Source organism: Planococcus citri, chromosome 2, assembly GCF_950023065.1.
Source record: "Planococcus citri chromosome 2, ihPlaCitr1.1, whole genome shotgun sequence".
NCBI classification, from domain to species: Eukaryota; Metazoa; Arthropoda; class Insecta; order Hemiptera; family Pseudococcidae; genus Planococcus; species Planococcus citri.
This window is the reverse complement of record NC_088678.1, coordinates 47,432,748-47,445,091: the sequence shown is the minus strand read 5'-3', so window position 1 is coordinate 47,445,091 and position 12,344 is coordinate 47,432,748. Positions and strand designations below refer to the sequence as shown.

Below are 12,344 nucleotides of genomic sequence, written 5' to 3'. Positions count from 1 at the left end.
ACAAATACTCACTATAATAAATATCGGCAGCACCTTTGAAAAACCTAGGAATATAGTGCTCTAGCACCGTTAACGTGATATTCATATCTTCTAATACTCCGACGACGGCGTATTGTTCGTCCACCACTCTTTTCGCTTTTTCCACAGCCTCGGCTGAGTTGAAAGGCCTAGCGCACGAAAGAAATAATTAAATTAGGCTCCATAACCTCCATAACATAGGCGGCAGATTAAACGGCAGAAAATTAATCTTACGTGCAGTCTTCCGAATGGCCGCAGAAGAACATCGACTGTCTTCTGTGATCGCCGATACCCTCTTTAGTGACGCCTTGATTATATTGGCATTCTTTATCATGACTAGTTACACATGTTTCGTAATCCTGAGAATTGAAATTATAACGTTAATTCATTTCCTCTTCATTCAGAGTGTAAGAAAAAAAACCCTGGTGAGCAGACGAATTACTTTTTTCAACCACATCGGATCTGGTAGCGGTAAATCGGGGAACGCTTGCTTTCTTTCTACGTAATACCAAGGAGCCCTTACGTAGTAATACCATGAAATTACTCTTTCGACCGGATCTCGAACAACATTTATGTAAATCGGATCGGGTAAATCGAAACTGTAAAATTAATTCGGATTAATATCGACGAGCAATTTGTTCAATTATAAAGAGATACTCGTACTTATGTTTTAAAAAATTGAAAAGCACCCATAATAAAATTATTTTTTAATTAGGTACAAGAGTAGACGAGGAGAAGGAGAAGCGAAACGAAAGTGTTTCTCAGATTTGAATTCAAAATATAAAACAACGGATATCAAGAAATTATGAAAAACTTTTTTTTTGTTTTTTAGAGGGTATCCGGCTGCTGAGCTGCCCACTCTTTTGAAGAAATGATTTTCCCCGGTTTTCCGGACCAATTTTTCCTATTTTCCAGATTCTGCAGAAAATATCAACGACAATCGAAAAACTGTGGGGGAGGGGGAAGGAGTGTCAAATTTTAAAGCAGTGATTCACAGATATTATTTTATTGTGTTTTTTGTGAAATTTTTTCAATTTTACTTTTCCATTTTTGAACCAACAGTTTATGAAGTTTCATCTACAATATTTCTTTTCAATTTCTATTTTACAGATTTTCTTAAAATTCTCAATAAATATTTTACTTTCAATTGTCCTCAATTTTTTGTTTCTTCTCAACATTTTACCAAGTGTTTTAGTATTCCCCCCCCCCAATTCTGAACGCTTGAAAACATTACTTAATACAGTTTACGTTATGATTCTTTTTTCAATTTTATTTTACTGCAAATAGTTCAAATTTTTCATTTTTAGTCAACTTTTCCTCAAATTGTTTGGAACATTTTTTTAATTTTTTGACATTCAAACATTAAAATGCTATCAATTTTCCGAAAAAAGTAACTTCCAGCTACTAAACAAGCTCGAAAAAGTAACTAAAAAGTAGCCAAAAAATTATAAAATGTGATAAAAATATTTTAACGCAGAAAAAAATGACCGAAAAAAACAGAACATTAAATAATGCAAATTTTTGGAATTTATATGGAAAAAGTGTAGGTAACTTATTTTCACCAAATTTGCAGAAAAGCGAGCAGTTTTGTCAATTTTTGGCAAAAAGCAAGACTGGAAATTTCAGCAGAAAGACGGATTTTTTGGCAATTATTGGCAACAAATGACACGTTTTGAAATTTTTGTTCGACAATTTTATCATGAAGTAGAAATTTTTAGAAATTCTTGCCGAAAAATCACAATTTTGGAGAAAAAAGGAGTTACTCCTGAGTAATTCTTGAACAAAAAAGAGACTTTTTACCAATTTTGTTAAATAGTGAGAATTTTTATCATAAATGAACAATACTGTGATAATTTTATCAAAAAGCAGAACTTTTTAGCTCAAAAACAATATTTTTCGCAATTTTTGTCAAGAAACAACACTTTTAGACAATTTGTGAAGAAAATGAGACTTTTTTGGAATATTGTACAAAAAATTAACCATTTTGCTAAAAAGCAAAAATTCTAATCAATTTTTGAAAAAGCAAGAACTTTTGGCAATCTTCTATAAAAAGCAAGACTTTGACAATTTTAGCATGAAACAAGAATTTTTTTTGAAACTATTGATAAACATGCGATAGTTTTAGCAATTTCTGGTAAACAAAAAGACTTTTATTGCTTTGGTAGTTCTTGAAAAAAATGAGAAAAAATTTAGACGTCAAGTAGGTAACCGAACACGAGCCCTGAATTTGTTCAATTTTTTGGAATTTCTTCAACTTCTTAATAATTAATAAACTTCTGTCAAGATTATTCGTTTTCTTCCAAATATCAATTTTCGCGAAAATTACTTATTTCATTTCTTTGGAATTTTTCATTGATTTGCTCCTAAAAAAAATTGTTGGCATTTTTTTATTTTTCTGGTGGTTAAAAAATATTAAAATACAAGAAGTATTTTTTTTTTGTCTACTGGAAAAATTTCATCAGATTTGAATATTTTCCATTTTTGATTTTCATTCCTGTTTTTTGATAGTTACCTATAGATACCAATTTTCAGCGCTCAAGAAATATTCATCCTTGACTGGAGATTTTTTCTGGTCGAATTTTTTTTTCTGCCAACACCACCGTTTTGTAATTTTTCCATTTTTTATGATTTTCAACAATCAAAAAAGTCAAAAAATTGAAAAATACTTTCTATAAAATATAGTTCAAGTTTTTCGGAAGGTAGGTTTTTTCTTTCAATTCTCTGGTGTTACTGTATCTCTACCTATACTTAAACAAATGGTGTTTTTACCAACTCAATTCAACGTGTAACAATATAGTTTTCAAAATATCTAGTAGATCTATAAGTAAATTCGTCTCGGGGACACAATATCCCTACATTTAGACTAAATTTTAAATTCGAGTTCGCTGAATAATGAGTTTAAATCCAAATATCTATCGACTTTTTGAAAAGGGCACCTCAGTAACGCTTTGTACCTATTTTTTTCAAAATAAAAGGCTGGAAAGACCGAGGAATCGAACTCAAAATTTAGAAAAATGCTACAGTTCCGTCTTAAATTATTTATAAACATTTAAGAACAACCATACTCGTACCTATAATAACAAATTTAACAATCTTTTTTATCGTCGTTACACAAATATCTGAACTTGAATGAAAACTCAAGCTCCCTCTTGACCAAAAAATTGCAGAATCTTGCTTCAAAAAATACATAGCTACTAAAATGTTGAAACATCCTATCCAGATACATTCAGAGAGAGAAAAAAATGCAAAAATGATTCGCAAAAGACCTTGTAGGTACTTTTAATTTCACCTGAATCACGATTCGTATTTCTTAACGTTGCCTTCGCATTATATAATTTTTCGTTAATCAATCAGCTAATTGAATTAGAATAAAATATAACACGTTCGCACGCTGTCACCTGCGAAAAAAAATTAGGGCTTCACGACTTCACGTGAAAAATTCACACCGGTCGAAATATACGTCGGCGGTTATGTAAATTATATCGACGAATACTGCGACAGCTTTTTGTCTTTGGTCTCATGTTACATAAACAACACTCACAATAAACTTATCGAGCGAGGTATTTTTTAAAACTCCTCAAATGAAAATTAATCGAAAGTGCGAGTAAGTATATAGCTATTTATATGTAGGTATGTAATTACTTAATTAGCCCATTCGCAATACCTACCAAAAAATACGCTTAATTACCTGGAGAAATTAATATGGCAAACGTGTTTAATAAAAACACCCGGCGCTTGGTAATTGTCAATCATACTCGCTAATCCGAGCTATAACAATAAAAATGCGAAAAGAATAATAAGTACCATTAGTACCGATCAACGTTTCGTTTTACAGTCAAAAAATTACTGTAAAATGGTTATATTATTTGTTAGGTTTTTCTGCGTGAGTTATTTTTATAGACTTATGTACCTGTTCTGGAGGTGGCAACCGTATCGTTTCTAAACGTTGCATTTTATCTCTGTAAAACTCGAACTTATGAACCATAGATAACCGTCGTAATAATTCCATGAAAGTTTGACTTCCCACTTTTGGAACGCGATTAAAGAACATCATGTCTTTTAAAGATTTTCTCGTATTGTTCAACGAATACGCATCGCTGACCATCTAGAAAAAACTCGATGTATTAAGAGTATTGTTCGCCATAGGTACACCTATTCCTATGTATTATAATACGCACTCCACGTGCGTACATAACGTACGTAAATTAAATCGCTCCAATAATGCTAGTCAATGTCAAGTTAGCAGTATGCCTTTGCCTATACCTATTCTAGTGGTGATATAGAAATCGAGGAATAATAACTCGTCAACCGTATGATTATAAATTCATTAGAATATGCTGTAGCTTCCTCCGTATGCACACACATAGTAAGTAGGTGTGCTAATAATATGGGTGATGCGTATTTTTTGTTTTTCATTAATTTTTTTGTTAATCTTTTTTTCTTTTGATATAAACGTCAACTCGTTGGAAGAAAGCGCCAGCCAATCTTCTGCGCGTCAAAGTCAATGACTCTGTATTTATTTTATAAACATCGTTCAAGTGTAGGGATCCACGACCTATAACTGTCGATATTTCAAAGCATTCATTTTTCTGCTACTTCATCGAATACCTACTTTTTTGAAAAAAATATTGTTTTTTTTTTTTCGTTTTATCAAATCAGAGTTGTCCCATCTCCAGCCCTATAACCTTGTATGTACTTATATTAAGTATATGTGTAGTATGTTAACTGATAACCTTATCATTGCAAGAAACTATGCCACAAGAAACTTTTACAGGTCAAATAAGTGGCAGAATGGTGAAAAGCTCGTAGGTAATTACTTTTTATGGTTATCAATATTGGTATTTGGTTAGTTCTTTCCACGAGGTAATGTTCAGAAATTTTTAGAATGCTATAACATAACGTAGTGAAATTTACAACTATAGTTTTTGGTACCTCAACTATAATCTACACCTACGTGTACATTTCATGAACTATTTCGTTGAAAACCGGTAAAAATTGGCCACGAAGTGTTTTTCAAGATTGGTCAAGTGGGGTAGATAACTGTCGTACGACTTGCAACGTGCCCAGGTACACAAATAGCAGAAAGAAAATCAATCAAAAATTTGAGTTTCCCAATACCCTGGGTAGATAAGTATTTGTTTCGAAGAAATGAACATTGACGAGATCGAATGTTTGAAAATCCTCATTCGATTAGAGAAGTACATACGTAATCGATGGAAAATTTTCTCCTTTCTTATCAACTCTTCTTTCCCCAAAATTTGATCGTTCAACTCAATAATGAAAGTCGATGAGAAATTTCGTGAAAAATTCGTTGAAATTTTATTAATTATTAATTACCATTTCTATTCTAATGGCAAAACTAAGAAAAAATACACAGTAAACCATATCAAAGTTTTGATCCGGTTTAGTGCGGTTCAGACCACATCAAATCCAATAGGAAAGCTGCCAGGTGTGATTGAATCTAACTTGATCTGAACAGACCTGATCATAATCCGGACACTCTTTATAATTAAATTACATTCTCCAAAAATGGAGTTCAAAATTAGGTATCAAGTTTTTAAAGGGTTCCAAAAGTTTTTCAATTGTAACGCCCTTCATGAATTTTTGAATTTGTCTTCAAATTTTTTATTGTCAGCGTATTTTTAAACCGTCAACTTTTGTTCTAATTTTCAGCTTTAAATTTTGTTCAATTTCACTTTTTTAAAAATATGAATGTTTTTGGAAAATCTTTAAAATATTAATTTTACTTATTTTTAGGTCTCAATTTTCAATAATTTTAAATGAGAGGGGTTTTGCGATAAGGGCCCTTGTGGTGATATTTCGATTTTTTCAGGAGAGAGAAAACATCGAATTGCTTCGATTTTTTTTTTTTTTTGATTTTTGGGTGCAGTGTTGTCTTCCGCATAGGTTGGATGGGAAATTTTGACGAAATTCGTTCATCATCGCCTGATATCCGTGATTTAGAAAAGGGACCTTGTGGTGAAAAGGCGAATTTACACAACGTTACAGACTACCCCGCAAAAAAATACCGAGAAATTCGGATTCGCCATGAAATTTTACATAGGTAACAACAATAAAATAATTTTACTATCGTCCTTTTTTTTTTTTTTTTTAAAAATCAAAAACAAACAAAAACTTTGTTTTTCGATTTCCCAAAAATGTGAGTTTTTGAGTATTCATGTGCAAGTAATTTTTAAACGAGAAGTTGATGAGATAGGCGAAATCTGATTGCACCATTCGATTTCTCGTGAAAAAGTAAGTCGGAATCGCCAATAAAAAAAAAACATCGAATCACCACAAGGACCCATATCGCGAAACGCCTCTCAAATGTATTTAATTAAAACTTTTCAACATTATTTTCATTTTCAATTTTATAAATTTTAATAACTTTGCACTGTTTCAAAATTTCCATTTTTGCATCAATTTTTCAAATCGCTATTTTTTCAAGTTTAATACGTGCTATATTTACAATTTAGTGCCAAAGTAAGTCAAAATATCAGGAATTGATCAATTTTTTCGGTGTTTTCTGAATTTTGACATACCTAACAAGGGACCCTCTCAAGGTGTCATTCTCCGATTTGAACGGGACCACGATTTTTGGAAAGAGAATAGTCTAAAACTCCCAAAACCAAATTTTCAGCTGCCCAAGTTCATTTTTCGATTTTTAGCGAATTTTTGATATACAAAACTGACTGTTTTTGACGATTTAAGCTTTTTTAAAAAAAAGTCCGTACTTGATCAATAAAAATGGTCGAAATAAGTCCCAAAATAATATTATTTACCCAAATCCAAATTTCACAATTTCCAGCCATTCTGGAGCCTCCAGCGCGATTTTTCAATTTCTCCAGAATTTTGAATTTACTCCAGAAGGCGTGAATATGCAGTTGGGCAGCTAAAAATCGAGTTGTATATTACACTCGACCTGTTTAACGAGTTTATCAACATTTGAGCCGATTTTGGGAGTGACACCTCAAGAGTGGTTTTTTCACCAGCTTTTTTCAAAATTAAAAAATCCAAAAAATCAAAAGATGACCGTTTGTGAGGCAATTTTTGAAATTTGCGCGAATCGTTGTATTTCTTCAAGAACTAACCCCCGGAGCGCAAATTCTACCATTTCCAGCCGTTTTGGAGCGAGAGTGACACCTCAAAAAACCACTCTTGAGGTGTCACTCTCAAAATCGGCTCAAATGTAGATAAACTCGTTAAACAGGTCGAGTATAATACACAACTCAATTTTTAGCTGCCCCACTGCATATTCACGCCTTCTGGAGCAAATTCAAAATTCTGGAGAAATTGAAAAATCGCGCTGGAGGCTCCAGAATGGCTAGAAATTGTGAAATTTGGATTTGAGGAGTTATTTTTGGACAAAATACAGCGATAGATGCGTTACTGTGATTATTTTCCAAATTGGCAAAATGCGTCTATGAGCAGAAAAAAACCAAAAATTTTCAATTCTGATGAAATTGCAATACGTATTCGGTATTTGATATTATTTCGCGTTGATATTGGTAAGAATGAATGAATGAATGAATGAATGAATTAATGAATGAGTAATGAATCCCAGTCTGGTGGACCGAAAGGAGGATCAAGGGGTCCCCAGGGCCAAAATGACGCAATCAAACATGTACAAAAAAAAGTTATAAAACATTGAAAAATTGACGAATGTGGTCCACATTTAGGTTATGGTGTTGTTGAGCGTCTTCATTGCGAGAATAGTCCGTCAGATCGTCAGAAGGGAAGAGGGTGGGTCGTAAGGCCGTGGTTTCCAAAATGGCGCGATTCAATTTTTTTAAATGAAAACCTAAAAAGTAGAAAAAATTGACGAATTTGGTCAAAATCCAAATGGCTCTATACCAGTTGCGCTTTTTCCCCTATTTTTTCGATTTTTTTTTGGTCAGTTGCGCTTTTCAGTAGAAGCAATAATTTTTACCCACTTGCGCTTTTCGGTTGTTTAAAATTCCGAATGTGTTCCCAAAATTGAAAGAATTGAAAGATACAAACTGATGAACGAACGAACGAATTATTTTTAATACATACCTAACATACCTAATCCGTCTGATCTCACCAAGGGGAGCATTTTATTTTATTATACTCTCGTAGGTACTGTCTACCTACATACACGGTAATGGGGTAATATAACAGAATCTGACTACCCGCAATTTTTGCAATTTTTTTTTTGAAAATGTAAAATTGCCAGAAATGCGGTGAGGGAACAGAATTTTTGCGGTTCCCTCAATTTTGAGGAAAATACTCAGGTAGTTAGATACTGTGATGCTAACCATTGGTACGCGTCACAATATCTAACTACCTTACTTTTTTTGCTTTAAATCGCGGGAGGATGTGTAGGGTGATTCTCCTTAATGACGAGGAACATTCTCGTGATGTTACGAATGCCAAAACAACGAGTTGAACCTTTTTACATACCTATTATAATTTTGGGGAATATTCGAGCAGAGTGTGAACACTAGATTTGAAGCAATTTATTGCATTTCTTACGTGTTTTTTGATGTAAACTAGTAGAAAATGAGGAACAGAGACGAATATAATGTGAATAGCTGTTACCTGTGATCAATCAAAGAAAAAATTGAGGTAGTTACATACTGTTCTATGCACCATGGGTATCTATCATAATATCTAACTACCTTGATTCATGCGTGAATATTCAATATATGTACTGGAAAAATAAATCTAATTACGCTGTATTTCAGCATTACGTGATTAATTATACTTTTATTCATTTTTTTTTGAAGAAATACTGAGTAAAACTATGAATTGATGTCAAGTTCACGTTTGCTCGTGAGAATTTCGAGGGGTATCGGTCAGGGGGAGCCTGCGGAGGTGCTGAGACCATCTCCTTACATCCACACGGAGAGGACTGACACATATCGCACCTCGGGAGTAATAAGGTCACATCTCAAAAAAGTGAAATTTTACAGGAGAGTGATTTTCTTTTTTTTTAAAACTTGATTCATTATTTTCATCAACTTATAATCAATTGTGAGGAATGAATAGCATGTCATTTTGAAGATTGGGTATCCTACCTTCATTTAGCATAAGAATATTTTGAAAAATAAACTCTTAAAGAGGAAATATTTCAATGTTTGGAAAACATTTTGAGTTATAACCTTTCATAAAAAGTGATCTGGAGGCGGAAAAAAGCGTCCAAAAAAAATTTCATTGTAACAAAATTGTAGAAAATTAAATTTCCAATCGACATAATGTCGTTAGTTTTTTTCTAGAGTGCTTAGTTTTTGAGTTTTTCTCAAAAAACTAAAATTTCAATATGTATGCAAATTAATTTTCCTGAAAAATGTTCTATTTTAAAAATGTTTTGTTTTGGAACAAACCTACCAAAAATACACTCCTTGTGATTATTTTACATCTTAAAAACGTTCAAAACTATCAAAACTGTTTTCTGACACTTTGTATGTGCGAATTTTACTCAAAGAAAGAGGAGTTTTTTGAGATGTGACCTTATAACTCCAAACAACTTGCAATGTTGTAGAAATTTTGAGTTAGGCCCTTTGCATTTTTTACATGATCTAAGCAGCATACCCGACTCAAAGTGTTATTTTTGGTTGCAAGGGGTCATGCAAACCCCAAAAATGCAAAAACATCAAAATCGATTTTTTTTGAGATGTGACCTTATTACTCCCGAGGTGCGATATGAACTCTATTCATAACCAAAAATATCAGAAATTTCGAATAATGAGGCTAAAATTTAAGAAAAGCGACCTTAAAGAGGTGCGCCCCCAGCCTTCCCGTGCCCGGCGCCCCCCGTATTTCCCCCTCACTTCTCTCGGGGGAATTGCGGGGGGGCGTCGGGCACGGGAAGGCTGGGGGCGCGCTGGTGGACCGGTGCTATCTCCTTACATCTAGACAGACCCATATGAACTCTGTTCAAGTATTCATGACCAAAAAAAATTCAGGAATTTGAGACAATGTGACTAAACGGGTAGAAGAGATGCGCCGCGCAAGCGCGCCGGGACCATCGCCTTGCATCTGCACCATCCCTACACACACATATGTATCAAGCTTTGTTTATAGCAAAAAATGAGGTAGTTAGATTCTATGATGGTCACCCCATGGCATTTGGAACAGTATCTAACTACTTCAAGTTTGCTTTTAAAAAGCATATGGTAACTGCAGCTATAGAATGTTATACTTTGTATTTTATGGCATATTCTTGCTCCTTGCTCAAGAAAACAAAAAAAAAAGGAATAAAACATGAATTCATGCAACACATTACCTACAGATTTTTTTCATTATTTTTCAAAAAAAAACCTCGATTCGTTGTTTTGGCATTCGTAACATTATGAGAATGTTCCTCTTCCGCACAGTAATCCAATATCAACGCCATAAAAGAACGACTTTGCACAAACATACTCGTACTATCAAAATTTCCAAACTTTGAGAACCCCTGAAATTGGTTTTTAAGAAGCGCAAGTGGTATTTAAAGAAGCAGGCTTGGAAAAGCGCAACTGGTCAAAATAAATTAAAGGAAAAGCGCAAGTGGAAATCACCGATCCAAATTGATGGTGCAGTTGGACGTTTTTCGTAATGTATTGTGAAAAAAACATTTTTTCGAACAAAAGTGATTACTTGGACGCATGAAATCGTGAAGAACATCACTTTTTTGCAGTTTTGAAAGACTGATTTTCCTCGAAATCCGCACTTTTTATTGATAAGAAATTACGTAAGTATACTGTACATTTTACGGTGTGGCCTTTTTAAATGGCTCGTTAAATTTTGCGATAATGACATGTTAGAAAAATTTACTCCTCGCCAAACTGCACATTTCTTTAAGAACTTGAGAAGACACATTTGGAAAATTACAAAAAATTCCCCGAATGGCCCTCAGTACAACTTTCAATCAGCCCAGTAAGTGGGAAACTTCATTAAAAATCACCAAAGATGGACATTTTTCACAGAAATTACAATTTCACTCCGTAAGGCAATCTAGCGATTTGAAAATTTTGTCAAGGGAATTTTTTTGGACTATTAGGACCAAAAATTTCAACCGTACGAGTCAAAGAAACTATAGGGTATCTCGACATTCCATTGAGTCAGAATTTTTTAAATTTAGAATAGCCAGTCTAACAAAATTGCTGGCAATTATCGTGTTTTTTCTGTTACAGAACTCAAAGAAATTATTAACAATTATACAAATCCCTCCCCTTCCATTCAAAATAACGTTGAAAAATGAAACCTATCAGGGCCCTATTCAAAAATGATTTTCTACGTATTTACGAATTTTCAGACCTATCAGTCTAATTCTCTCTCCCTTGCATCTTTTCACCGAACCTAAATAATATTTTAAAAGAATGGCTCATCGAGCATTAATTTCAATATAATGCAGCTGAATTCCCATTAAAATCAACGTAAATACACGCGAATTCAACACATCAAGATTCAAGGGAAAGCGAAAAACAAAAACAACAAGAACAAACAACAAAGCACAAATTCCTCTCGCAATTCGCAATTCGCAATTTTCAGAAAATTTTCCAAAACAAACGAGCTCGATGGGTAATTACGAGTATAACGCGTACCATTAGATTTATGGCCACATAAACCATCGTTTATTTTTTCATTAACGAGCGATTTAATTAACGTACGTATGTATTTATTAATACCCATAACATAGGTATTATGCGTTCAATGTAAATATATTCAAATATGTAAGCACTTTGAAAAACCTTACCTGCCCAGATTCGGCCAATTGCAGCATTATTGAAGTAACTGAGGAAACTCCACTTTCTCCTGTAAGAAAGAAAAAAAAAATAAAAATAAGATGAAAAACACGCGATATAAATTGTTGAGTAAATTAGGATCAATCGAACGGTTTGAGTGGAAAAGTACCACGTAGGTATTTCCGAATAATGATCGAAGATTGGACTCGTATTCGCGTATACGAACAATATGAGAACATGGCTTGGATTTTTCTACGTCAAATTCACATGATACGAGATCACTAGAGCACCTCAAATTATCAAGAGTCTACGTTATGCAATTTCACTCGACAAATAAAATAATAAAGTTATGCAAAAATGTCACATAAAATAGTGGACAAATTCAACTAGGTACATATTACTAATGGAGCAACAGGAAGACACAGTTATTGGGAGATTTTTTTATATGTGTAGGTATACCTAACCTAGCATCCTAGCAATAGGAATACATAAGTATGTAACTTATTTTGTTATTATAATAATAATGGGAACTTTATAGTACCTCGTATGTATGCTTGTAAGTAAATGGAACTCTTGGTATACAAAAGTACCAACGGTTATACAAAGAAAACAACTTCTGGTAGATTCATCATTTCG

The 12,344-nt window shown here is 33.4% G+C and overlaps 1 protein-coding gene across 2 annotated transcripts in view; it reads right to left on the bottom strand.

Moving 5' to 3' along the window:
- The window catches only part of pip (pipe), a 62,022-nt gene that overhangs the window by 1,896 nt on the left and 47,782 nt on the right, over positions 1-12,344 (bottom strand). For both annotated transcript variants that reach the window (XM_065350798.1, XM_065350797.1), the window contains exons 3-8: positions 11,720-11,778; positions 3,929-4,123; positions 3,707-3,786; positions 461-617; positions 253-377; positions 13-167 (exon numbers count right to left, since the gene is read on the bottom strand). In XM_065350798.1, the coding sequence (XP_065206870.1) occupies positions 13-167; positions 253-377; positions 461-617; positions 3,707-3,786; positions 3,929-4,123; positions 11,720-11,778 (771 nt within the window). The remainder of the gene's footprint in view (positions 1-12; positions 168-252; positions 378-460; positions 618-3,706; positions 3,787-3,928; positions 4,124-11,719; positions 11,779-12,344) is intronic.